Source organism: Theropithecus gelada, chromosome 7a, assembly GCF_003255815.1.
Source record: "Theropithecus gelada isolate Dixy chromosome 7a, Tgel_1.0, whole genome shotgun sequence".
Classification (NCBI taxonomy): domain Eukaryota; kingdom Metazoa; phylum Chordata; class Mammalia; order Primates; family Cercopithecidae; genus Theropithecus; species Theropithecus gelada.
In genome coordinates, this window is record NC_037674.1 from 5,823,048 (window position 1) to 5,850,433 (window position 27,386).

General features: G+C 44.9%; 1 protein-coding gene across 1 annotated transcript in view; it reads left to right on the plus strand.

The window, feature by feature from the left end:
• OTUD7A (OTU deubiquitinase 7A) overlaps window positions 1-27,386 on the plus strand; it is a 382,571-nt gene that overhangs the window by 288,770 nt on the left and 66,415 nt on the right. Inside the window, exon 6 of the mRNA XM_025390202.1 lies at window positions 10,712-10,930. Coding sequence (XP_025245987.1) covers window positions 10,712-10,930 — 219 coding nt within the window. The remainder of the gene's footprint in view (window positions 1-10,711; window positions 10,931-27,386) is intronic.

The following is a 27,386-nucleotide window of genomic DNA, read 5'->3' on the forward strand; positions in this document are numbered from 1 at the left end:
CTCCTCTTGCTATCTTGTTCAAAATCAAACACGTCAGAGTCAAATGCACAGCACACTGCAAAGTGCTTGTTTCACTGAGCAGGCGATGATGAACATAATCTCTTAATAGCTACATTTTACTCTATAATATGTTAATTTTTAGATCACTGCTGTATTCATGGTGATTCTGTTTTTGCTTGGGTTTTTGTCGTTGTTATTATTTATTAATTGCCACTGCAAGCAATGCTGAAAGAAACATCTTTATACCTGTAATCTTACATACTGGTGCTTTTGTTTCTATAGGTTTGCATTCCCAGAATGGATTTGCTGTGCCAACACATGTGTGTTTCTAGCTGAATAATTTTAGGACTTCTTTCCTAACATATTTCTACTCACCATGTGTGAAACCGGGTGTTTCCCTTCATTCTTGCTAGCACTGGATATTACAGTGTATGGTGTGTTAGGCCATTCTTGCACTGTATTAAAGAAATACCTAAGGTTGGGTCATTTATTTTAAAAAGAGGATTTATTGGCTCATGGTTCTTCAGGCTTTACAGCAAGTATGGTACTGGCATCTCCTCAGCTTCTGGGGAGGCCTCAGGAAGCTTACAGTCATGCAGAAGGCAAAGGGAACAGGCACTTCACATGGCCAGAGTAGGAGCAAGAGAGAATGAGTTGGAAGGCAGAGGTGCTGCATACTTTTAAATGATCAGATCTCATATGAACTCAGAGTGAGAGCTCACTTATCACCAAGAGGATGGCCCAAGCCATTCATGAAGGATCTCCCCCCTCCCATGATCCAAACACCTCACACTAGGCCTCACCTCCAAGATGGCAGATTACATTTCAATATGAGATTTGGGTGGTGACAAATATCCAGACTATATCATTCCACTCCTGGGCCCTCCCAAATCTCATGTCCTTCTCATTGCAAAATACAATCATGCCTTCCCAACAGTCCCCCAAAGTCTTGACTTGTTCCAGCATTAACTCAAAAGTCCAAACTCTCGTCTGAGTCAAGGCAAGTCCCTTCCACCTGTGAGCCTGTAAAATCAAAAACAAGTTATTCACTCCCAAGATACAATGGGGTATAGACATCGGGTATACATTCCCATTCCAAAAGGGAGACATTGGCCAAAAGAAAGGGGCTCCAGGCCCCACACAAGTTCAAAACCCAGCAGGACAATCATTAAACCTTAAAGCTCCAAAATAATCTCCTTTGACTCCGTATCTCACATCCAGGGCACACCAGTGCAAGAGGTGGACTCCCAAGACCTTGGGCAGCTCTGCCCCTGTGGCTTTCCAGAGTTCAGCCCCCACTGCTGCTGTCTGCTTGCAGCTTTTCCAGGTGCAGGGTGCAAGCCACCAGTAGATCTACGATTCTGGAGTCTGGAACGTGGTGGCCCCCTTCTCACGGCTCTACTAGGCAGTGCCCCCATGAGGACTCTGTGTAGGGTCTTCCGCCTCACATTTCCCCTTGGCACTGCCCTAGTAAGGTTGTCTGTGAGGGCTATGCCCCTGCTGCAGACTTCTACCTGGACACCCAGGCTTTTCCATACATCCTCTGAAATCTAGGCAGAGGTTGCCAAACCTCATTCACTCTTGCATTCTACATGTCTACAGGTTTTTAGCACCATGTGAAAGTCACCAAGGCTTATGGCTTGCACCCTCTGAAGCAGCAGCGCGAACTGTATCTGGGACCTTTTGAGCCAAGGCTGGAGCTGGAGCAGCCAGGATGTAGGGAGCAGTGTCCCAAAGCTGCACAAAGCAGCAGGGCCCTGGGCCTGGCCCCTGAAACCATTCTTTCCAACTAGGCCTCTAGGCCTTTGATGGGAGGGGCTGCTGTGGAGGTCTCTGAAATGCTTTGGGGCCTTTTCTCCATTGTCTTGGGTATTAGCACTCACTTAGCTCCCTTTTTATTATGCAAATATCTCTAGCAAGTAGTTGCTCCTCAGCCTGCTGGAATTCTTCTGAAAAAGCTTTTTCTTTCTTTGCCACATGGCTAGGCTGCAAATTTTTCAAACATTTACATTCTGCTTCCCTTAAATATAAGTTCCAACTCGTTTCTCTGCTCCAGCATCTGAATGCAGACTGTTAGAAGCAGCCATGCCACTTCTTGAATACTTTGCTGCTTATCAATTTCTTCTACCATATACCCTAAATCGTCAAGTTCAAACTTCCACAGATCCCTAGGGTATGAACAGAATGTAGCTGAGCTCTTTGCTTGTAGCAGGACGAGCAGGATGAGCCACAGACAAAACTCCTCAGACACCAAGTTAAAGAAGGAAGGGGTTTATTTGGCCGGGGGCTTCAGCAAGACTCCCGTCTCAAGAGCCAAGCTCCCTGAGTGAGCAATTTCTATCCCTTTTAAGGGCTCACAACTCTTAACGGGGTGTGCATGAGAGGGTTGTGATCAACTGAGCAAGCACAGGATACGTGACTGGGGGCTGCATGCACCGGTAATTAGATTGGAACGAAACAGGACAGGGATTTTCACAGTGCTTTTCTGTACAATGTCTGTAATCTATAGATAACATAACCGATTAGGTCAGGGGTCAATCTCTAACTACCAGGCCCAGGGTGTGGTGCTGGGCTGTCTGCTTGTGGATTTCATTTCTGCCTTTTAGTTTTTACTTTTTCTTTCTTTGGAGGCAGAAATTGGGCATAAGACAACATGAGGGGTGGTCTCCTCCCTTATGCTAAGGCAAAACATGTGACATTTGCTCCAGTCCCCAATAATTTATTCATATCCATCTGAGACCTCCTCAGCCTTGACTCTGTTGTCCATTTTCATTATCCATATTTTGGTCATAACCATTTAACCAATCCCTAAGAAGTTCCAAACTTTCCCTCACTTGCTGTCTTCTTCTGGACCCTCCAGACTTCCAACCTCTGCCCATTACCCATTTCCTAAGTTGCTTTCACATTTTCAGGTACCCCTTGGTACTGATTTTCTATGTTAGTCCATTCTTGCATCGCTATAAAGAAGTATCTGAGGCTGGGTAATTTATAAAGAAAAGAGGTTTACTTGGCTCATGGTTCTGCAGGCTTAAAGGAAGCATGGTGCTGGCATCTGCTCAGCTTCTCAGGAGACCTCGGGAAGCTTACAATCATGGCAGAGGCCAAAGAGGGAACAGGCACTTTCATGGCCAGAGCTGGAGCAAGAGAGAGAGAGTGGTGGGTGGGAGGTGCCGCACACCTTTAAACAACCAGATTGCATGTGAACTGAGCAAGAGCTCACTTTATCACCAAGGGGATGGTCCAAGCCATTCATGAGGCGTCTGCTTCTAATCCAAACACCTCCTACCAGGCCGCCCCGCCAAGACTGGGGATCACATTTCAACTTGAGATTTGGAGACAAATATCCAAACTACATCAAATGTGTTTATGTTGTTTTTCTACTCTGAAGAGTGGAAAATGGTGTCTTGTTTACACTCTCATCTTGCCATTTGCTTGTTAGGCCATTGGATTTCCCCTTTGTAACTTGGCTGTTCATGTACTTTGTCCATTTTCTATTGATTAGTTTGCCTTTTCTTATCAATTTGTTTCTCTCTTTGTAATAAAGACTAAAACATATATTTCGTGTGTGTGTGTGTGTGTGTGTGTTTCCCACTGTATCACTTGCCTTAGGACTTTCTTTTCAGAATGTTTTCCCATACATGTTTACATTATCTTGCTCTCATGGCTGATGAGCTTTCTCTCTCACTTTGGAAGGTTTCTTGGACTACAGAGTTACTGAAATATATTCTTTTTTTTTTTTTTTTGAGATGGAGTCTTGCTCTGTCACCCAGGCTGGAGTGCAGTGGCACAGTCTCGGCTCACTGCAAGCTCTGCCTCACAGGTTCACACCATTCTCCTGCCTCAGCCTCCCAAGTAACTGGGACTACAGGTGCCTGCCACCACGCCCAGCTAATTTTTTTGTATTTTTAGTAGAGATGGGGTTTCACTGTGTTAGCCAGGAGGGTCTCGATCTCCTGACCTTGTGATCCACCTGCCTCAGCCTCCCAAAGTGCTGGGATTACAGTCATGAGCCACCATGCCCAGCCTGAAATATATTCTTATATTTAATGTAAATTTTGTTCTTTGAGTCTTTTCATCAATTTGAAATTTTTATAATAGTAAATAATCTGGTTTTGCTTTCTTCTGGATTGAGAGTGAGTTATTTAAGTACATTTCCCCACTGAACTGAACTAAAATGCCAGCCTTGCCTTATATTAAATTCTCAACATACCTGGACCTATTTGCATACTTTGTTCTGCCCACCCCATGGCTGCCACCCTGTTACACTTGACTCAGTGGTTTCACAGGGTATCACTCTCTGCTAAGCAAACCCTTCTATTGCTATGCTTTTCCTTTTTTTTTTTTTTTTTTTTTTGCTGTTTTTGAATATTTATTTTGCCATCTAAACCTTAAAATTATAATTCTGAGTGGAATTGGAATAGATTTTTATTTCATTTTAAAAATAATTTGCATTTGTAATATTGTTCTTCTATCCAAGAACATTATGTATGCCTCTGCACATATTCAGATTCTGTTCAGATTTTAGGCATGGAAAAAAGAAACTCATTTTTTACTTATTTGTCTTTTATCCAGTGAGCTACATAAATTCTCTTATTAGTTCTAATAGTTTGTCCTAAGAGAATCACTTAGATATCTAAGTATACAGTAGTATCATCTGAAATAATTGTATGTTCTTCTTCATATTTATACAATTAATTCAGTTTTTTATTTTATTGCATTAGGTAGACTCTCCTGAACTGTTGAGAATGAATGCTGTATTTGTTTCTATTAGCTCAGCCTATCATTCAAGCTATATTTGAATCTATATCTTGGATTATTCTTGACTGTTTATTCTGTTGTTTAGAAAAGCCATAATTGAGTTAGAAATTTTAATACATATTATCTGTGTCTTCTCTGAATTTCATCCTTTCTGCTGTATTTGTTTTGATGCTATCTTGTTAGGTATATGTATATTCATAATTTTTTAGATTATCTTGCTCTAGTATGTTTTTTAACCAGTATATAGGCTGTCTCTTTGTCAAGCCATTTGATATAATAGTTTTTATCTTGAAATCTGCTTTTGTTGATATTAAACAGCTACCCTGGCTTTCTATTGGTTCATATTTGCCAGAAATATCATTTTTTCTGCTGATGTAATTTCAACTTTTCCTTATCCTTTCATGTTAAATGTGATTCTTGTAGACAACTTATTATTAGGTTTTATTTTATTATCCAATCCAAGAATCTCTGTCTTTTGAGTAGTTAATTCAATCCATCCTTCTGTCCTGTCTTCTCTATCTAATTGAATTTTTCTACTGGTTTGCAAGTTACACATTCTACTTTTACTCACATTACAATTACTGCTATTCTATTAAAATCAGTATTTTGGTTTTCTTCCTATTATTTTTAAAAACTTAACCACTATATTTTCCCCTGCAAAATACATCTCTTAATATGATTTTTGTTGTTCTGTCCTGCCTCTACTTGCTCTCAATCATATTTAGATACTTTTTGTTGCCTTTGCTTATTTAGATAACAATTAACTCCTTTATTTATTCACATGTATTCATTTCTCTTTTGCAAAAACAAAAAACAAAAAACTTCCTCAAAGACTACTTCCAAAAAGAATTTTTGCATGGTGAGTCTCCTAAGGCCTTGAGTGCCTAAAAAGGTTTACATGGTATACTTATATTTTCATTTAGTAGATTAAAAACTCTAGATTGAAATTATTTTCTTTGAACACTTTCCACCCCTTCCTCCATCGTGTTCTTGCAGCTTGTTCCTCATGTCTTCTAAGAGATTCACTTGACCTGATGTTTTCACATCCCCATCTATTCTGCACATGAATGCATTATTAGTCTCATTAAATTTTTTTCATCCCAAGTTAATTCTTTGTCTTTTTTTTTTTTTTTTTTTGCATTCTGATATTCTCTTTATCTCTCTGCACATATTTACTAGGCTCATTTTTTAATGTAGTCCTCCTGGCCAGTACTATGTTGCCTTTCTTTAACAGTTTCCCTGGAAGCTCCTGGGGCGTGTGGTTATCATCCATCTTCACTTGTGCTGGAGCACAGGCTCTGGTGGGTGCTCCTCCAGATGGGAGGCGGGGAAGGGTCCTCAAGCTGGAGAGCCTTGGATGTTGTCATTTGGCCTCTAGAAGTTCCCTGCCTGTTCCCCTCCGCACAGCTGGATTATCTCCTGAGGGCTGCTCCCAGCTCCTCTCTTCTAGAAAGTCCTTGTTTCCTGTAGGGACTGCCCCGCTCTGGTGTAACTGCCAAGCTGCCCCGTATGTTAGGGAAAGGAGGGAAGTGGTGCTCATGGTGACTGCTGCCCCACCCAGCTGTGCTCCAGCACCACCTGATGTTCTCCAGCTGGCACAGGGTTGGGGCTGGGGGATGATAAGGAAGGCAGGCCATGCTGCAGCCATGCTGGAGAGAGGAAAGGCAGGACCAGACGCCCTTCCCCAGGCCCTCTCTGTCGGTCTCACCCATTCCCACCTCCTGCCCCTGGGGATCTCCAGGTGGGTGTAAGGACAGGACACTGAGGCTGTGCACTGTCTTGCCCCTCTTGTTGATTATTCTTAAATTTGGTTTCATTTCTGCCATTAGACCTGACTCCGGAGGAACCACCCCTTCCAGTCATTGGCTCGGTCTTGTTCTCAGGGCCTTCCTTGACTGTAGCACACGGTTAAGGCTCCTGGTATCTTTCATGCAGCAGCAGTCCAGACAGATGACCACATGGCCATTCCTGCTCTTTTGAGCTGGCAGCAAACAAACCAACCCATTATCTTATCCTCCTGGTCCGGGGCTAGAAGGAACCTCCCGTCTGCTACCAGAGAGGTTGGCAGAATCAGGGCCTAGTAAGTGTAGCTGTTACATACTGTGATCTGACTTTTCTTAGATACCATTTAAGAAAAAAAAATAGGACTCTATCCCAGCATAATCCTATTAATTGAGGCTTGCGAGCAATCATATCGATTCCTATTGAATTACAGAGTTTCCGAATTGAATTTATGTCTCCTTTAGTTGAGTTCTTCCTGAAACCATAGTGTGCTAAAATGGAAAATGGAACATTTCATATTCTAAATCAGGGACCAGAAAATGACCTGTCAGCCCAACCTGGCCTGTTTTTTAAGTAAAGTTTTATTGGGACTCCCCCACGCTCACTCATGTATGTGCTGTCTTCAGCAGCTGTAGTGCTGCAAAGACAGAGGTGAGTAGTTGAGACTGCGTGGCTCACAAAGCCTAAAATATTTCTATCTCACCCTTTAGGAAAAGTTTTGTCCACTTGTTTTAAAATGTACCCAGGATCCGTTTTAATCAGTTATCACAAGACACACAAACACAGAAATTACTGTCATGAAGGTGGAAACAGGAGGCCCAGGACAGCATGCAGGGCCATATTGGGAGGCGCGGGTCGTGCGGAGGTAGGAGTGAGGGGAAGCACGGACCAAAGCCTTTGTGATGGTTTCTATGGGAAGGCAGGGCAGGGGGAGCAGCCCCTACCCCAGCTAATGTGCATAACTGCAGCCAGCTCAGGGGCAAAGGGCCTGTCTCCAGCTGCCTGATACCTGGCCTGAAGTGCTTAGGGCAAAGGAACATTGCCTCCTGGAGAGTAAGAGCCAGCTGGAGAGGGTGGTTGGGAGCGTAGATTCTGGATTGGCGGCTCCGCATAGGAGAGGCATGCTGCCGGGCAAGGCCTTTGCCATCTCTAACATCGGTTCACCCGGGAGGGGCAGCCTTTCCCCAGTCGGGGAGGTCCCAGGTGCCAGAGCAACAAAAACTAAGAAAATAAGAAAATGCAGGGCCAGGTGCAGTGGCTCATTCCTGTAATCCTCGCTGAGCCCAAGTGTTTGAGACCAGACTGGGCAACACAGCAAGACCCCATCTCTGTAAAAATTAAAAATAAAAGGAAAATAAATGAAAAAAGAATTTATAGTTAATACATCTCCCCTTTGTCAGTGGCAGGGAAATTCTGTACATTCTTATACTATGTTTTGTTTTGTTTTTTAATCTTTCTGTGTTTTTCTGAGACATAACTTTGATCATGATAATTCCTGTAAAACGTTTTATTTATGCATCCAAAAGCAGAATCACTGAGTTCACATTTAAAGAATCAGTATGTGAGTGTGTGTGTTTGTGACTCTGTGTGTGAGAGAGAGATGATACATGTGCATTCCTGGGGTGTCACGGGAAATGTTAGAATTAGGAGCATATATTTCTCATTATATGATCTTCAACACAATCTATTAATATTTTTAGTTCAAAAATACTTTTTTCCTTTAGACTCCAAATATTTCATGTTTAGAACTGCAGAACAGCATCCTGTTGTCCTAGGAATCACCACGTTTTCAAGGCCCTTGAAGTGTCTCATGTCAGTGCTGATAGATGGGCCAGGAGGAGCATGGGTGCCCCTGACCAGCAGGTGCCCACTGTTGAGAGCAGCCTCGAGATTGTCTGTCCCCCCAACTGCGGGTGCACATAGCACCTCAATTCTCTAATGCCTGATGTCCCTCTCCATTGGGTCCCCAAAAATGGGGCAGTTCCTTCTTTCCAGATGCAAAAAAGGTAGTATGTGGCAAGATGAGCGGCCCCAGCATGGCTTGCACAAGGTAGAAAGACACGAGCCTCCGCTGCTCCTGCACTCAAGTACCTGAACCAGTGTGAGAAGCAATGGGCCGCCCCCACCCCCCAAGCTGGGCCCGCACGCTCCCTCCCTCTTCTTTCTAACTGCCTGTGTGGCTTAACTTCTCTTTTTACCTTTCCTCAAAATACGAAGAACTTAATCCTGTTGGTCTCAGAGTGAAACTGAAGGTGAATCTAAACCACCCATTGGTCTCAGAGTGAAACTGAAGGTGAATCTAAACCACCCATTGTGAAATACAGTCTGTCTCTGTGACTCTGTATTCATTTTAATGGGAAAATACATGAACCTTCTGGGAACTCGCTTTGGGTTTAAGACGAACTTGCCACAGGATCGAAAGCCGATGCTTTTTAGTCTGTTTTAACAGAACTCCATGAATGCCATTTCTGTCCAGTGCTCTAGCAAGTGGGGAAGGAGGACGCTGCTGTTCCGGGTGAAGGCTGGGGCTGGGTTTTCCGCGTGACCGTGGTGTGCTGGTCAGCGTGGACCTCAGGGGGCATTGCAGGAGCACAGACCTCACCAGTGGGCAGGCTGAACTGGAGGACAGTGGGAGTCCTTGGGACCTCAGGGAATAGCCTCAGGAATTTGCCACAGGGCTTAGACAATCCTTATTTAGACTTAATTTAGGCAACACAGGCAGCAGGTTTTTGAATAAAACACCAGAGACCGTGCTTTCCTGAGAAAAATGAAAGATCTACCGCCTTGCTAGAAAGACTTCTCCTTACTGAAAACACTGACTGTGAAAAAAGATAACCTATTCCTAACATATATTTAAGCATTCTTGTTTTATGTGCAATGTTGGTCATTAGAACACAGGGCTTAGAAAAACAAGTGTGCTTTTGCAGCGCCAAGAGGATACATCTACTTTCTAGGTAGTCGACTTCCTAACATGGTAACATATTGTACCTTAGAGAAATCCCACACTGCCTTTCTCATTCCCTGGCTGAAAAGCCCAAGAAGAATAAAGCCAGAGGAGAGCGTGACTTTTTAGAGTGCTATGGCAAAAGAATAGCCAGACGGAAGAGAAACACATGGACGGACTGAATATTGTGTGTCCTGGGAGGGCCACGTAGGAGGCATTTATCAGCGTAACTTTAGTAAAACAGCCTGTCTTAAAACCTGAGCCGCTGTGGATGCCTGAGATTGTTTCTTTGCATTAAGTGCATAAAGGCATCGAGACAAAGAGCGGACTTCCTTGTACCATTTAGTCCTGGGAGAGGACAGCTCAGTGGACTCGAGTTAGAGATAACTGCAGACCCAAGAGCAAGCCTGGTGCTCTTTGACAGTGCTGATGTGCAGCTGTACCGTGGGCTCGCAGCTCCCCACTTACTAAGTGCTTTCCTGACTCTTGTGAATAAGTGCCACATACCAGGTGATGGTGATTAATCCAGCAGCAGGAAGGCCTGCAGGATAGAACAGGCTCGTAGGATAGAAGGGCTGGTACAGAGAGAATATGGGTGTGCATGTGTATGTGTGTGCATATACATATAGTTTGTGCATGTTGTACATGTATGTGCACTGTGTGTCCTGTGTATTTGTGCTGTGTGTATGTAGTATGTGCAAATACATCTATATGTGTACATGTATATAGTATGTATACAGTCTGTAGTGTATGTACATGGGCGTGTGTGTGTATAGTATATGTGCCTAGTATCTGTATGTATGTGTGTGTGCATGCATGTATGCATATGCTATGTAGTATATGTGCATGTATGTATGCAAGTGGATGTGCAGTGTATATGTGTCTAGTGTATGCATGCATATATTCCTGTGTATACTTTTGCATTCATGTGTGTGCATTTATGTGTGTGCATGTGTGTATGTGTGCAGTATGTGTATGCACATGTATATCTCTGCTTATAAGTGTGTGCACATGTAGTATATATGTGTGAACATGTATGGTGTGTTCATATGTGTGCACATGTGTATTGATGTGTGTTGTGTGGTATGTGCATGTGTGTGGCATGTGTCCATGAATGTGTACCTGTGTGTGTGTATTGTGTGTGCACAGTATGTGTTTATGTACACACATAGAGCCGCACCTACACCCATTCAGCCCTCGTGGCTATCTTTCCTTCTCCCCCTGCAGAAAAGCGACTTTCCCGGGGGATTTCCCACGCCAGCTCAGCCATCGTCTCCCTGGCCCGGTCCCACGTGGCAAGTGAATGCAACAACGAGCAGTTCCCCCTGGAGATGCCAATCTACACATTCCAGTTGCCAGACCTGAGCGTGTACAGTGAGGATTTCAGGAGCTTCATCGAGCGGGACTTGATCGAGCAGGCAACGATGGTGGCTTTGGAGCAGGCAGGTGAGTTGCCCCTGCCGGCAGGCCCGCGCCCTTTAGGCTTGGTGAATGGTGAGCCGGCCTAACCTACTCTATGAGCAAGAGAAGGGCACAGGTTCTCAGACGCCGGGCAGTTTTCAATTAGGATTCTAGATGCTGCACCGCACCTCCTGCTCTACGGGCCGACAGTGTTCTAGCCAGCATGGGCTGGATAGAGGGGCTGATAACCAGGTGGTGCTGAAATCTCTCGAGTTTTTCCCCCTGCTCCTAAATCCCAGTCCTCCTCTAAGGAGAACCCTATGCTTCTTTGCCTTGCTTCTCTCTGTCCCCAGACAACTCCTCCGTGGGTGTTGAACGAAAGATAGGAAAGACCATGGGCTTTAGAGAAAACAGGAGACCCGTCACTTTCTGTGGACTTGGGCAAGTCAGGTGATCTCTCTGAGCCTCAGTTTCCCAATCTGCAAAGATGAGGAGACTGCTGACCCGGCAACACTTTGGGGTACTAACTGACGTGTTCCTTCCTTAGCTGTCGGCTCCCTGCCTGCACTGCCTCTTCCAGCTTCCAGGTTAAGGAAGCATGAAACCTGACCGCAGTCTCCTTCTTTCTCCTTAGTGTTTCCTCACCGCCTTGACATCCCAATGAAGAAAGCATTCAAGAAGCAAGACAAACTCTCTTCTTTGGAATGTTTAAGGAGAAAATAATGAGTCCAAAACAAAAGTCTAAAACAGATTTAGGTTCTTCCCGAGACAAAGCAATGCCAATTTCACTCATGATCATTCACATTGTAAACATTGCACAATCACGTATCTGGGGGTTTCTGAGGCACGCATGTGGAAGATGTTACGGCTGTCTCCTCAGGCCCACCACGCTCCTTCCAGTGGGGGCCCCGCCTGCCTGCACGGGCTGATGGTGCACATGGAGCATGTCCTCAGCCAGTGGGAAGCCCTGCTTCTGCTGGGGTGGGGAAGCATCTCCTTCAGTGCTGACCCAGCCCTCAGCCAGCTCTTCATGTCCACTGTGGAGTGGAGCCTCCACTTCCAAGGCTTGGTCCATGGAGACATCCCCACATGTGTCGTCCCAGGAGTTTAGGGCTGCAGCCAGCAATGTGCTGTTAGGGAGTAGAGCTTCTCTCGGCCCTCAGCCAAGACCCAATAAAATTACTAAGCACTTTCTAGAGTTTCAGAAGAAGACAGAAGAGAAGTACCTGTAGGTTGGTATGATTCTGATATTGGTGGATGGACCAATCAGGACGCTGGTAGGAAAGAAAAGGCAGCACAAAACTGTGAGATAAAAGGACTCCATAAAGGGACTGCTTTCCAAGGAGTGGGCAGGATTTAAGGACACCAGTGAAAGATACTGCTATTCCTGGGACTACCATCAGACTTGGCGAAAAGACAAGGGGTGAGAGTGGCTGATGGAGATAGCCACTGGCAGGAGGTGTGGCATCTGGGAGAGAGAAGATGCTGGGGAAATAAATACTCTGACCACACTCTTCCTCCAGCATCCAGGTTCTGACCAGTGCTTCTTAATGGCAGAAGGGCAGACTGCAGGGAGCTCACTGATGTGGTCCATACAGGTCACCCTCTGCATACACAGCAGCATGGAGAAGGATAGACAGTAGATCTGTGGGGCCAATGGGAAACATCTAGAAAGTCAGTGTGCCGGGAAGTTTTACCAGACATGGCTTCTGTGTACACGTGTACACCTGCTTTCATGCCATTATTGCTTGTCATTGTTTGCCCAGGGCTGTCGTCATCTACCACTTTCAAGAGGGAAGGCACAAGATGCATTTAGACAAAGGACACGACGGTGCTTAGTGGGGCTTATTTGTGTTGGGCAGGCTTGCGGTCAGGTTGCAGCCACAGGACTCACAGAAGCCTCACCAATGGCATGCTTGGCATTAGAACAGGCTTTGCATTCGCAAGAGCTGGATCTCATGTTGTGACTGTGGAGAAATTGTTATCTCAGCTTCTTCACAGCCATCAAAAGCAACCCAGTGACTAGCACCCACAGCCTTGCTCTGTCTTACCTCAGCAAGATTCAACAAACATAAAACAATTCAGCTAGATGAGCAATAACGTAAACCACTCACTGTGGGGGCTGGTATCTTAAAGACGCTTCTATATGACTAATTCAGATAAGATATTTTCAATGGAAAAGGCTCACTATTCATAGAGAAGCGGAAATTAGTATTTGTTAAGAAAGAAACAAGTTTCATGGGTTACTGTCTGTTGAATGCTACGGCAGCGCAGACCTTTACACAGCTCAGCACTGACGATGGCTCACAGCTCGGGTGTTTGTAGCAGCTGCCTGAGTGCTGTGCTTCGTGGGAAGCCAAGTCTCGTGCAAGGTCGTAGGTAGAGCTCACCGTGTTACCTTCTCCTTGAGCCCTACCATGCTTAGCAAAAACCTTTGCTTATTTTGAACGTCTTTTCTGTTATTTTTTTCCATATTTTTCGTATTAATTTTTATCAGTTGTATTTTACCTTCCAGACTAACATTTTAAGATGAGACTCTGACTTCATCCAGTCTTGAGAAAACCTTTTAAAACCCCAAACTTAGTGAGTTAAGATGTTAAATTATGAAGAGCTCATTGTTTATGTTGGGCACCACAAAGAGAACCAACTGGAAGCAGAGGTCAGTGAAGGCAAGAGGCTCAGGCTCCCATCCAGCGGTGGAGAAGCCTCCACTCACAGCCTGCACTCACAGGAGGCCTTGAGGAAGTGGGTCTCACGCTTCAGGGAGTGGTCAAAGGTGCTTGTGGTGCAATTAGCACCTGAAGATCAGGGGTCTACCTGGGACAGGAGTCCTAGTAGCCAACCTGTCTTCCTCGTCCCTCGCGCTGAAAAATAACGAAAGTGGCTAGGTGTGGTGGCTCACGCCTATAATCCTAGCACTTTGGGAGGCCAAGGCAGGAGAATCACTTGAGCCCAGAAGTCTAAGACCAGCTCGAGCAACATAGTAAGACCCCGTCTCTACAAATAATAAAACAGATTAGCCAAGCATGGTGGTGCACGCCTGTGGTCCCAGCTACTCAGGAGGCTGAGGTGGGAGAATCTCTTGAGTCCTGGCAGTCGGGGCTGCAGTGAGCCATGATCACACCACTGCACTCCAGCCTGGGTAACAAAGCAAGACCCTGCCCGCCCCCCCGCCCAAAAAAAAAATAGAAAAAAAAAAAAAATAACAGAGGTACACAGACAACTGTGTGTGTGCTCCCTCAGTGGCGTGAAGCAGTCTCTGGCCTGGGTGATAGCGTGAACCTGACCCCCACCCGCCATCCATCTGACTCCTCCGAACTCCTTTCCTCTGCTCTGAAGTGAGGTCTTAGACTAGGTCATTTCTCAGTACCCTGCCATGCTCAGACTCACGTGAAGACCCTCAGCTGGCTGGTGCTAAATGGGTCTCCCACAGCCCCCACCCCATCTGGGTGAGGAGTTTGGTCACTGGAAAGCACTGGCAGCTCCTGCACCTTCCACCCCACAGCCAGGCTCTGCTCCCATGGCCATGTTTCCATCATGTCACTGTCCATGTTTCCATCATGTCACTGTCCATGTTTCCATCATGAAATGGCCGTCCAAGAAAGCTGCTCAGTGTTGCTGGGTACAAAGGGTAAATGTCTCTTCCTAATAGCTTAGTGCTTAGACTCTTTATGAATAAACTGTTGATATGCAATATTATTTTACTGAATATATGAGAGATTGAAATACAGATGTCAAAAAATTATTGAGTAAAAAAACAATCCATTTGTTTAAGGGACAGTTCTAGCTGTGCTTGGCAGGAAACATTATCTCTGTCATAAGACTTTGGATGGAGGACTTCCTTTTCCCTTGGGACAGAACATGAACCCAGGGCTCAGGTGGTTCTGAAAATTGGCGAACAATGGCCTTCACTCAGTTAACATTGCCCACGGTCCAGCTGTCCATCCTGGGACCTGATTCCACTCTGCTGGAGCCCTGCGTGGTATCTGCCTGGCCTCCCGAGCCACATAAGCAGCCCCATCTATTTCTGAGGCCTCCCTGTCAAGCGGAGTGCCAGTCTGGACTCCCATAAAACCCACAGATCTGGGAGACTGGTCTTCCCAAGCCTTCAAACCCTGGAGAGCTCAACCCACTCCCACCCCATGACAGTCTCAGGGCAACAGAAGGGCGAGATCTTCTGGACCTAAAACCAGCTGACCTCCTGAGAGAGGAAGGGAAACACTTTTTGTTTTCTAATGACTAGCCTGCCATTAAGAAGGCAAGAAACCACTGCTTTTGCCATCAGCTGATCCTGCTGCATTGATACAGGAGATGGCTCAGAGACCCGGGTCTCTGGGTTTGGGAAGTTTCATCTGCTGCCTCTGGCAGCAGCGAGCCAGCATGTGGGTGAGATGGTGTGGTTCTTCAGTGTGTCTGGGGGCAGAGGGCAGAGGCATTTTTTGTATAATGCAGGAGTCACTGCATACATGGGAGGTGGAAACCCAGATGTTGAGAAATCTCTAGACACACCTTTGAGTTGTGCTCCACGGGAGGATAATTGGATTGAGGGGAATCTGCTGGGGAACCTGCCAGAGAATCGTAAGCTACAGAGGAGGCTGGCAGGCTTCTGAGTCAGCCCAGCCCTGGCTGGGGGCCCGGATCAGCACGGGGAGCTTGGCCACGTCACTGGACCGGCTTGAGCCTCACTTTCTTCCTTCTGAAAGTCGGAGATGTGTAACGGCGGCCAAATGGAGACAGAGTGACCCAGTGTCAGCCTGTGTTGAATGCCCACAAAATGCCCCATCCAGGTCTGGGGTTACCGCCACACTCCAGGCAGATGAAACCCCTGCCCTTAGGGAGGTGAAATTCCAGTGGAAGAAAGCCAGTGAACAAGGGGAGCATGAACATGAAGTGGGGCCTCAGCGGCTGCTCTGGGGAGGTTAGGAAGGAAGGTGAGGGAGTCCCAGGATGCCGCTGGAGGGCAGGGAGGGAGGCAGCAACAGACACGTGTGGGCCCAGCTTTCCTGACGCAGGGAGTCTAGCGTCAAAGTCTTGGCATATTTAAGGAAGCCAGTATCACCTGAGCTGGTGGAGCAAGGGCGAGGATTTGGAAAGGAGGGCAGGAGAATGGGAGCGGGGCCCTAGGGAGCCTCATATGTCCTTTGGGCTTCACTGTAGGTAGACACACAGCCCCTGGAGGGTTTTGAGCAGGGAGCTGGTGCGTCTTGATTCACATCTGACGGATTCTGGCTGCTCGAGAATGGACTATGGGGTGGTAAGAGAAAAAGCTAGAAGAGGAGGGAGAGGCGGCTGCTGCAGACCAGGGCAGGGAGAGGCGGCTGCTGCAGACCAGGGCAGGGAGAGGCGGCTGGCAGAGTCGTGGGGGTGGTGGTGCAGGTGAGGGGCAGTAGAGAGACCTGGCTGTGAGGTACGTTTTGAAGGTAGACCTGCAGGCCATGACAGTGGAGGGCTGGGGCTATGGCAGGCAGGGAGGAGTCCAGCATGGCCCTAAGAATGTTTCCCTGAACATGTGGGTAGACAATGGTGCCTGAGGAGATGGAGACTCCTGGAGGAAGGGCAAGATCGAGGAGGGGCGAAGAAGAAACCAGCACCGTCAGGCAAAGCCTGAGACTGTAGTGAGACTTGTAAAGTTGCTGTCCAGATGAACATGAGGGTCTGGAGTCACAGAGAGCTCTGAGGCGTGAATGTGGATGTGGAGTTAGTGCCCTAAGGTGAGACCTGTGGATGGAGTGAGCTCCTCGTAGGACCCTGCGGCGCACCATGCCCCCAGCCTGGCTCCATGCAGTGGTGAGCATGAGTTGGACACACTTGTCTGGAGCATGGACAGAAAACAGAAGCCGTCCAAAGAATCAGGCTGGGGCCCTGCAGTATTGAGGGCTCAGGAACAGGAGCCAGCAGAGGAGACTGGGAATGTGTGGGCCTGGGAAACAGGGCGAACCAGTGGTGGATAGTGACCCTGACACCCAGGGTGGAAGGTGTTTCAAGAAGGGAGCAATTGGTGGTGCCAAATATGCCAGTAAGTCAGTGTGCAGTAGAAACGGACCACTGGGTTTGACTGCGAGGCCAGGGTTCTCAGGGAAGCCATGCTGCACTGTGTTTGATGTAGAGAACTTCGAGGCCAGGGTTCTCAGGGAAGCCATGCTGCACTGTGCTTGACGCAGAGAAAGGTCAGGAAGTGGCTTTCCTTCCCCTTCTCCTTATAGATCTCACCATCGGCTGCTGTGAGTCATCTCTTTCCTCCAGCTTTTACATTCTCTTGCCCTCCATCTTGTGAGGCTTCCATTGGTCTCCTAGCTACCTGGGACCATTCCTTGCTTCCAAAGGCAGCTCCTCCCATTGCTAGTTACCAAATTTGCCTTCCGATCCTTGCTGTGCTTTGGAGCTTCCTCCACCCATCAGTCAGGCAGAGTCGCAGCTCTGAAATCCCCGTAGGCAAGCCTGGAAATATCATGTTCCTTTGTGGGTGGGGTGCAGCATTGGGCAACCCTGAGCACAGGGCCTGGGCCAGAGTGTGGGAGGGACAGAGGCCAGGGTTCACATCGCGGTGTGGTGGTCACAGCGTGGTTCCTGTGCAGCCCCCTGAGGGGGCGTCAGGCTCTCCTCTGTGACGCAGTGATGAAGCAGCCCACCTTGAGGGGCTACCGTGAAGATGAACTGAGGTCATGTGTGCACAGGGCTGGTTGCATACTCAACATCAAGTAAATGGCCTCCTCTACTCGTTTTTTATTTTCATAGAGTGGTATTTCTTATTTTTCTTCCTTAAACTTTTTGCTATAAATAATTTAAATTGTGACCAAATACTGTTATCTTATCAAGCATGACAATTATTCATTCATTTAGTAAACGTTGATTGAGCACTTATGGTGTCTCAAACCCTATTGTCATAGCCCATTTGCATTGCTCTAAAGGGATACCTGAGACCAGGTAATTTATAAAGAAAAGAGGTTTATTTGGCTCACAGTTCTGCAGGCTGTACAAGAAGCATGGGGCCAGCATCTGCTTCTGGTGAGGGCTTCAGGAAGCTTCCAGTCCTGGCAGAAGGGGAAGGGGAAGCAGATGCGTCATATGATGAGAAGGGGAGCAAGAGAGGAGGAGGTGCCAGACTCTTTTTAACAGTCATCTCATGGGAACCAATAGAATGAAAACTCATTACTGCGAGGATGGCCCCCCACCATTCATGACGAATCCAACGCCATGACCCAAACACCTCCTGCCAGGTCCCCCTCCAACACTGGGGATCACATTTCAACATAGATTTGCAGGGGAAAAACATCTCAAACTGTATCAACCACCAGTATTATCAGGGACAACCAAGACGAGGAACACAAGGCCCCTGCCCCAGAGCAAAGGATGTAAAGGTAACACCGCAGTCCCGTGGCAGGAGCTCTCACAGAAGCACGTGCAAGGCACAGCGATGCCCAGAGAGGGGACGTCCGAGGGCCCAGGTGGGGAGGGTGCACTCCAGTGATATGAAAAGGAGTCACAGAGTCACATTTAGGGCAAGAATCCCCTCATCTTTCTGTTAGAGAATTGTCACGTTTTGTTTTCTTTCATCGAAATGTCGTGGGGTGATGAGCAAAAAGACATCTGATTTTAAAGTGTGTGGTAACCATCTGCTCCCAAGCTGAAGTTAATTGGTCCCATTATCACGGATGAATCAGAGACTGTTGCTCAGAAAAGTCAGAAGAAGTGACTAATAGCTCCCCACATGTGAAACCACCCGTCTCCCTCTGTGGTGTTCACCTGCGATTTTCTTATTTGCAGAAGCTCAAGTTCTCAAGCTATTCCCAATGCCAGTGCCCGGTCTTGTTCCTGTTCTGTGGTTATGTCATGGGGAGATGGGAATGACCACTCTCTCAAAGCCAGGAATAGAAACATGGAACCATGAACTTTTTGTATGTTCCCAGTTGCACTCCTTGTATGGAGCACACCTTTATCTTGGGCACCGCACTCTGGGTTCTGCTGGACGTTAGAATAGCACTGGGCCATGAAGGGGTCTCCAGAGGCTGGAAAGTGCTGGCATTTACCATGGCTGGGCCATCTTTTCAGGGCGGTCATGCCTGGTTTACAGCCCAAGGAGTGCTCTCAACTGGGTAAAAGTCTTAACTTCTGGAAGCCAGCTTACATCAAACCACTAAGCCTTGCCCTCCATCCACCCCGCTGCTCTAGCAGGCTGCACCCTGCCTGCGTGCCCTCTCCTGAGTGTGCACGGTCTCAACAGCCTGGGCTACACTGTTATCTGCACAGGTTACGGGACCTGTCTGCTTGCCCTTGAGCACTCAGGTGTTTCTTTGTGCATAGCTCCCCTTAGCAGCATGCACTTCAGGGACACGAGTAAACCTCCCAGACACCTGCTGAGCACTCCCGGGATACGCATGCAAAATGGATGGACAGAATTCCTATTTAAATATCCTTGGGCTAAAGGACGCTGTCTGTGTTTCTATTGCTGCCTAACAAATTACCACACATTTGGCAGTTTAAAACAGCACAAGTGTATCATCCCACAGCTTCCGGGGGCCAGCCGTCTGCTGTGCCTTAGCTTGGTCTCAGACTCTGCTCAGAGTCTTTCAAGGCTGAAATTAAGGTGTCTCCTGGCTCTGTGCTCGTCTAGGGGTGGATCCATTTCTGAGTTCCCTGCTGTTGGCAGAATTTAGTTACTTGCGGCTGAATGACTGAGGTCCCATTTTCTTGCTAACTGTTGGCTCCTAGAGAGTACCCAAGAGACTCAGAAGTAATACAGGTTCACTGTGCGCTGGTTCCTTGCCAAGTCTCATGCATGTGTACAGGTTACACAAAGCAGGTGTCTTACAGACACGAAGTGAGGGACAATAGCAGCCTAGGGTTCAGGGCAAGACAGTCACACAAGGCTTAGGACAGCTGCCCAGGGTGCATGCTGTCTTGTGCTGCAGCTGAGGGACCCGAGAAAGCAGCCTGCTGTAGGTTTTATACCTGGGGGATACAGTCATTATTGGGCTAAAACATTGAAATACATCCTGTTCTCAGAGGAACCAGAACAGAGTCCAGACTGTTCCAGCCAGTTTTCCATGATCTCAGGATACTGCATTCCCAGCACATTCTTTTTTTTTTTTCTAGAGACAGGGTCTCCCTCTTGTCGCACAGGCTGGGGTGCAGTGGCGCGATCTTGGCTCAGTGCAACCTCTACCTTCTGGGTTCAAGTGATTCTCCTGCCTCAGCCTCCCGGGTAGCTGGGACTACAGGCGCCCACCACCATGCCCAACTAATTTTTGTATTTTAGTAGAGTATTTTTTATTGAGTAGCATGTTGCCTACAGTAATTCTTGAGAACTACAGGCAAGAAAGGGGAAAGAACGGGGTCAGTCCAAAGCCATCCAGGACCCCACACCAGGTCCTTGCCGTCTGGCTCTCTTCACATGGCATAGCAGTGAAGTTGTTTAGTGCTTCAGGTTGTTTACTGTTTGGCATGGCAGTTGTTTACTGCTTCAAGACCAGCCAGAGAATCTCTCCTCTCTCCCCTCTCCCCCTTTCCCTCTTCCCTCTTCCCTATTCCCTCTACATTCTACCAGCTACCCTTTCTCCGTAAATCTCTGATTTCCTTTTCTCTAACCACTGAACCCTCTTCTAAAAAGGTCCGCAGAGTAGGTCAGACCAACCCAGAATAATCTCCCTTTTGGCCAACTCAGAGTCAGGGAATAATAAAGTAATTACAGCTGCAAAATCCCCTCACTTTACCCCATATCGTAACCTAATCACAGGAGTGACATCCCTTGGGAGTCACAGGTTCCACCTACACCCTGGGGGAAGGGATGACACAGGAGTCCACCCCAGGAGGTGGGAATATGGGGACCACTTTAGAAGTCTGCCTGCCACAGATGCAGTGTCATTACTTGCAATATGATAATTCTTCTATGCGAAAAGACCCAGAATGAGAGATTAAGTCATACTGAATATGTTGTGGTCAGGGGAATTTTCTTGATTTCCTGTTGTGCCTCTTTGAACCATTTCACTTGGATTGGTATGCTTGCCTAGAGGCACATGCATTTGGACTGAATTCTTTCTTTCTTTCTTGTTTTTTTTTTTTTTTTTTTTTTTTTGAGACAGGGCCTCTCTCTGTCTCCCAGGCTCCCAGGCGGAAGTGCAGTGGTACGATGTCAGCTCACTCCAGCCTGTCTCCCAGGTTCAAGCAATTCTCCTGCCTTAGCCTCCCAAATAGCTGAGATTACAGGCATACACCACCATGCCCGACTAATTTTTATATGTTTGGTAGAGACGGGGTTTTGCTATGTTGGTCAGTTTGGTTTTGAACCCCTGGCCTCAAGTGATCCCCCTGCCTCGGCCTCCCAAAGTGCTGGGATTATAGGCGTGAGCCACTGCATCCGGCCAGAATTCTACTCTTAATGCTTTCACATTTCAAACAATGTGTCTCAGAGCCATCCAAAGACATCATACCCTTTGACTGGGCTCTTTTGACAGTCAGAACCATGGATCTGGTCATCTGGGATGGGATGGGGGTAGGCACTATGACAACTGTGCTTTTGATAATAGCAGCCTTCACATATTGGGGATCTCCTATGTGCTAGGTGTATTGTACGCCATTAATTATGTCCAGATCTCACATCGGCTGCATGCAATTGCCAAGATGCTCTTCATTTTACAGATCAGGAAGAAGAGACTTGGGGAAGCAGAAGGGTTTGCCCATGACTGCCTGGCTGTGAAATGTCCTCATCCTGCCCATGCCACGGGACCTCCTCAGTTCAGCTCAGAGCCTTGGGAACTGTCACCCTTTCCCTCAGGATATTTTCTGCCGCATGACCCATTCCAAATATGAATTGCATGATTTATGGGATTTTCTTAAAAGAATAAATCACCAATACCAGAGAAAATCTCCAAAGGAACACTCTTTGAGAGGCCAAATAGAAAACCAGCAGCCAAGTTACACAATTCTAGAGGGACACATTGCTAAGGGCACCGCACAGGAACATCTGACAGAGGCAGAGTGAAGGGGGGTGGCCCAGGGGGCCCACAGATGACGGGGGTGGCCCGGGCGGTACCACAAATCACAACAGTCCCCTAGATTTACATTTAGCGCTCCTCACACAGAGTGGCTGATCCCAAAGTCCTGTCAGGAAGAAAATCAAATCAGGTTATCAAATTTTTAGGAGTATATGGTACATACAGAATAACAGTTCACAAGCCCAGGCGACTTCACACCAAGCATCGTGAGAAGCTCGCCTTGCGGCAGTTCCTGCACAGCTGAGAAGGCGTAAAGGAGGAAGCATTTTGACCATTTTTGTGACTGACTGTTACATATTAACCATCTTTTTAGGGCAAATAGAGTTAGTTGTTTAAGCTGATTTGTGTACAGTTGGTTCGCTGAATCATGCGGACTAGCCTACGTTTTGTGTTTTGTTTATGATTAGAGCTAATATTTCAGGGAAATCAGGATGACTTAAGTTTTGGCTACATGGTTATAGGTGGTTGGCCTTGGGGTGTGTCTGAACTGAGGCCTCTATTTTTATTTTTCTCTAACAGTCCTGTAAAATGCAGGGATACCTAATGTTGCCGATGTGCTATTACCCACCAAGACTGAAGTTTGGAAGCAAGTCATGTGATAAATCTGCTGTAACAGAGCTCATAAGATCAAAAAATATTCATTAAGTCACTATTGCATTGTCATTGTGTTCTCACTTGTATTTTTGTGGGGAAGAAATAGCATCAAAAGAGTTCTGTTTGTTAATCTAGGTATTGGAAATGAAAAGCAAGTGTTCAGGTGGGAGTTAAGGAAGGGTTACAAAATAGAACCTTTAGATGTCTTAAGAAGTGATAAAATAAAACTGACAGTGTATCAGATCCATGAGAAGCCAGCCTGTTCAACAATTCTGGGTAAAAATAAGAAAAATGTGATGTTAAAGCATATATTAGTGACAATATATATTCACAGTTTTATGTTGTAGCCTTGTTTATAGACTCAGTCAGCATCTAAGGTACCCCTTCAATATTTCAGACATACTCTTTTGCATTTTATGGGAAAAATAAGATGAGGTGGAAATATTTGCAAATTGGGGTTTTCTGAAGACATTCCATCCAGCAAATTCACCATCTGAATCCTTTCTTTTGCCTTCAAAATGTCGTCTCAGGTGCAAGCAGCTTCCAGCTCTCTTTTCCCTTATAGTCATCTCTGGAGCTAGACCCATCACCCTTTCATTGTTTTAATTCCTTATTGAAACGTTCATGTGGAAAAGTGTGCAAATCGTAAGTGTAGAACAGATCACATCCTTTAACAAGGACTCAGACAAGAAACTCACATCAAGGAAACTGACTTCTTACAGCATGGATTTATTTTGCCTCTTTTTGAGCTTTATATAAATGGAATCATGCATGGGTTAAGTTCTGGATTCTTCCACTTAACATTAAGCTTATGCAATTCATTCATAGAGTTGTGTAATTACCATACAGCTTATTTATTCTCATTGGTATATTGCATTGCAATGCATGCATGTATTACAAATAACCTTTCCATTTTGTTATTGATGGATTTTTTGGTATCTTAGCTCAGGCTAACATAACAAAATACCATGGACCGGGTGATTTAAATGACAGAAATTTATTTTCTCACAGTTCCAGAGGCTAGAAGTCCCAGATCAAGGTACTGACCAATTCAGTTCCTGGTGAGGACTCTACCTTGTAAACGGCTGCCTTCTCACTGTATTCTCACATGGTCTGTCTTCAGTGCATGCTTCGGGGTGGGGGACAGTTTGAGAGTTGAAGCTCTCTAGAGTCTTTTATACAAACACTAATTCTGGGAGATCAGGGCTCCACCCTTATCTCCTCGTTTAATGAATTTCAATTACTTCCTTGAAGTCCTCGTCTTCAAATATAGCCACACTGGTGATTAAGATTTCAATATGTGAATTTGGAGGGGACACATTCAGTCTATAACGAGCTGTTGCAACTTTGTCATTATTATAATAAATAGTGGTGCTGTGAACATTCTTATACAGGTTTCTGGTAAGCCATGAACACATTTCTAAAGATATATACAGTCATCCCTCAGTGTCCTTAGGGAATTGGTTCCAGGACCCTCTAGATACTGAAATTCTCAGGTGTTCAAGTTCCTTGTTGGTGTGCTATTTGCATATAACCTACTCACATTTTCCCATGTATTTTAAATCATCTCTAGATTACCTGTAACACCTAAAACAATGCCTATATCATTTCATCCATGTGGATTTGACATATTATTTGGCACAAAGCAAATTCAAGATTTGTTCTTTGGAACTTCATGGAATTTTTTTTCTGGATTATTTCTATCAGCAATTGGTTGAATTCATAGATTCGGAACCCACAGATACAGAGGGTCAATTGTACCTAGGAGTGACATTGCTGGGTCATAGGATTTACACATGTTCAGCATGGTAACAGTTGTCCAATTAGTTTTCCAGAGTGGATGTACCAGTTTGCTCTTCCTCTGTTGAGGGTTCCAGTTGGTCCATGTTTTTTGTTTCTTTGTTTTAGTTACTGTGTTGGAAGTGTAGGAGTGTCCACACAGTGGTTGTAATTTTTATTTTCTGAGGACTAGTACAATTGGGTACTTTTCATGTTATTGGCCATTTGCATATCCTCTTTTGTTGGGTGCCTTTTCAGGTTTGTTTGTTACCCATTTTTGAGATTGCCTCTTTGATTGACTTGTGGGAATTATTTATACATTGTAGAAATGGGACCTTTGTCAGATGTGTATTGCCAATATCTTTACCCACCCTACTGGTTGCCTTTTCACTCTCTGACTGATATACTTTAATGAACAGAAGATCATAACTAAAATAGTTCAATTTACCTTTTTTTCCCTTTACTTGAGAGCCTCTATTTCAGCTTAAGAAACCTTTGCCTACCCCAACATCCTGAAAATATTATACTGCCTTTCATACTTAAATCTATAATCCACCTAAAAGTGATTTTCATGAATGATGTGCTATGTAATGAGAGTCCATTTTCCTGTATATTCATCAGCCTGACATGGTACCATTTATTGAAATCATCCTTTCTTTATCATGCTGCAATGTAACCTTGAGATACAGCAGGTGAGGTGACTGTGTAGGTGTGGGTCTGATTCTGGGTCTGCTCTGTTGCATCAACAATTTTAATGTTATTCTTCTTTATCATTCAGTTTAAATCATTTTAAATACTTATTATAATTTTTCCTGAGTCATAAGTTACTTAGAAATATGTAGCTGAATCATCACGGGGCTATTTCTAGGTTTTTTTTTCTAGCTTAATTCTTCTGTGGTCAAGTAATGTACAATGAATGATTTCAGACATTTTAAATTTGTTGAGACTTGCTTCATGACCCAGCATATAATTATGCTTAATAAATATTCTGTGTGCACTTGAAAAAAATTTGAATTCTGTCCTTCTTAAGTATAGTACTTTTTAAATATGTTAATTATATCAAGTTTGTTAATTTTGTTGCTCAGATCTTTTCTATTCTTCCCTAAGTTTTTGTCCACTTATTCTACCAACTGTTGAACAGGGTGTGTTACGGTCTTCTCCTATGATTGTGTTTCTCTGTTTCTTCCTTAGTTATCTTTTGCTTTATATATTTCAAAGCTGTGTTAGTGGGTGCATAGACATTTAGAATTATTATACCATCCTGGTACATTACTACTTTAGTTTTGTTGTTAGACGCAGGTCTGATGGCAGCAAAGTCATAGGTTTTCATTTGTCTGAAAATGGCATTATTTTACCTTCATAATTAACAGCTAGTTGTAGGCTTTACAGACCATGTAAGTTCTCTATCACATATTCATTTTCTCTTTCTCTTTCTCTTTCCCTTCCCTCTATGCCTCTTATAGACCAAAGTTTACTGACTCCTGATCTATATTATTTTCTCCCTCTACTTTGGATTTAATCACTGTTCTTTTATAACTTTGTAACATGGATGCTTAATTCATTAATTTCTAGCTTTTCTTTTTTTCTTTTGCAAGTATTTAAGGTCATTAATTTCATTCTCCATACTATTTTAGCTATATCCCCAAAATTTTGGAATGTAATGTTCTTTTTATTACATAGTTTCAAAATATTTTCTGATTTTCATTTTAGTTTATTATTTGACCCATGAATTATTGTAAGTGCTTCTTTGTTTGCAAGTATGTAGAAACTATTAAATATTTTTAGTTATTTTTATTATTGATTTCTTAATTCCATTGTGGACAAAGAGCATTGTCTGTATGATTTGAAATCTGTTGAGAACTTTGCTTCATGATTCAGAATATGATCAGTTTTTTAAAATCATTTCATGTGTGCTTGAAAATAACCTTTAGTCTTCTGTGTTGGCAACATTGTATTGTATTTGTCCATTTGGTCATTTATTACGTTTTTCACATCTTCTGTACATTTATTGGTTTATTTTTTACTTTTTCTCTCAATTACCGATACAGATGTGTTAAAATCTCTCATCATGATTGGGTACTTGTCTATATCTCCTTTTATTCCTATGGATTTTTAATCCTGTATAAATATAATACCATGTTATTGAATGCAGCAATTAAACTGATTCCTTCCTCATGTCGTGGAGCAGTTGAACAGTGTAGAGGGTGTTTATTTAATTCTGCTACTGCTTTTTGCCTTTTGATTTATTTTATCTGCTATTGATTCAGCTATGTTAGCTTTCCGTAAGTTAAAACATTCCTGATGTACCATTTGCCACATTTCATACCTTTACCTATAATACTTTTGTATTCCTGTGTTTTAGATTTCTCTCTTGCAAGCTGCATGTAGTTAATTTATTCATAAAATCAGTTTCACAGCCTTTGTCTTTTAACAGGTGCATTTTTTTTTATTATTATTATACTTTAAGTTCTAGGGTACATGTGCATAATGTGCAGGTTTGTTACATATGTATACTTGTGCCATGTTGCTGTGCTGCACCCATCAACTCGTCAGCACCCATCGACTCGTCATTTACATCAGGTATAACTCCCAATGCAATCCCTCTCCCCTCCCCCCTCCCCATGATAGGCCCCGGTGTGTGATGTTCCCCTTCCCGAGTCCAAGTGATCTCATTGTTCAGTTCCCACCTATGAGTGAGAACATGCAGTGTTTGGTTTTCTGTTCTTGTGATAGTTTGCTAAGAAAGATGGTTTCCAGCTGCATCCATGTCTCTACAAAGGACACGAACTCATCCTTTTTTATGGCTGCATAGTATTCCATGGTGTATATGTGCCACATTTTCTTAATCCAGTCTGTCACTGATGGACATTTGGGTTGATTCCAAGTCTTTGCTATTGTGAATAGTGCCGCAATAAACATACGTGTGCATGTGTCTTTATAGCAGCATGATTTATAATCCTTTGGGTATATGCCCAGTAATGGGATGGCTGGGTCATATGGTACATCTAGTTCTAGATCCTTGAGGAATCACCATACTGTTTTCCATAATGGTTGAACTAGTTTACATTCCCACCAACAGTGTAAAAGTGTTCCTATTTCTCCACATCCTCTCCAGCACCTGTTGTTTCCTGACTTTT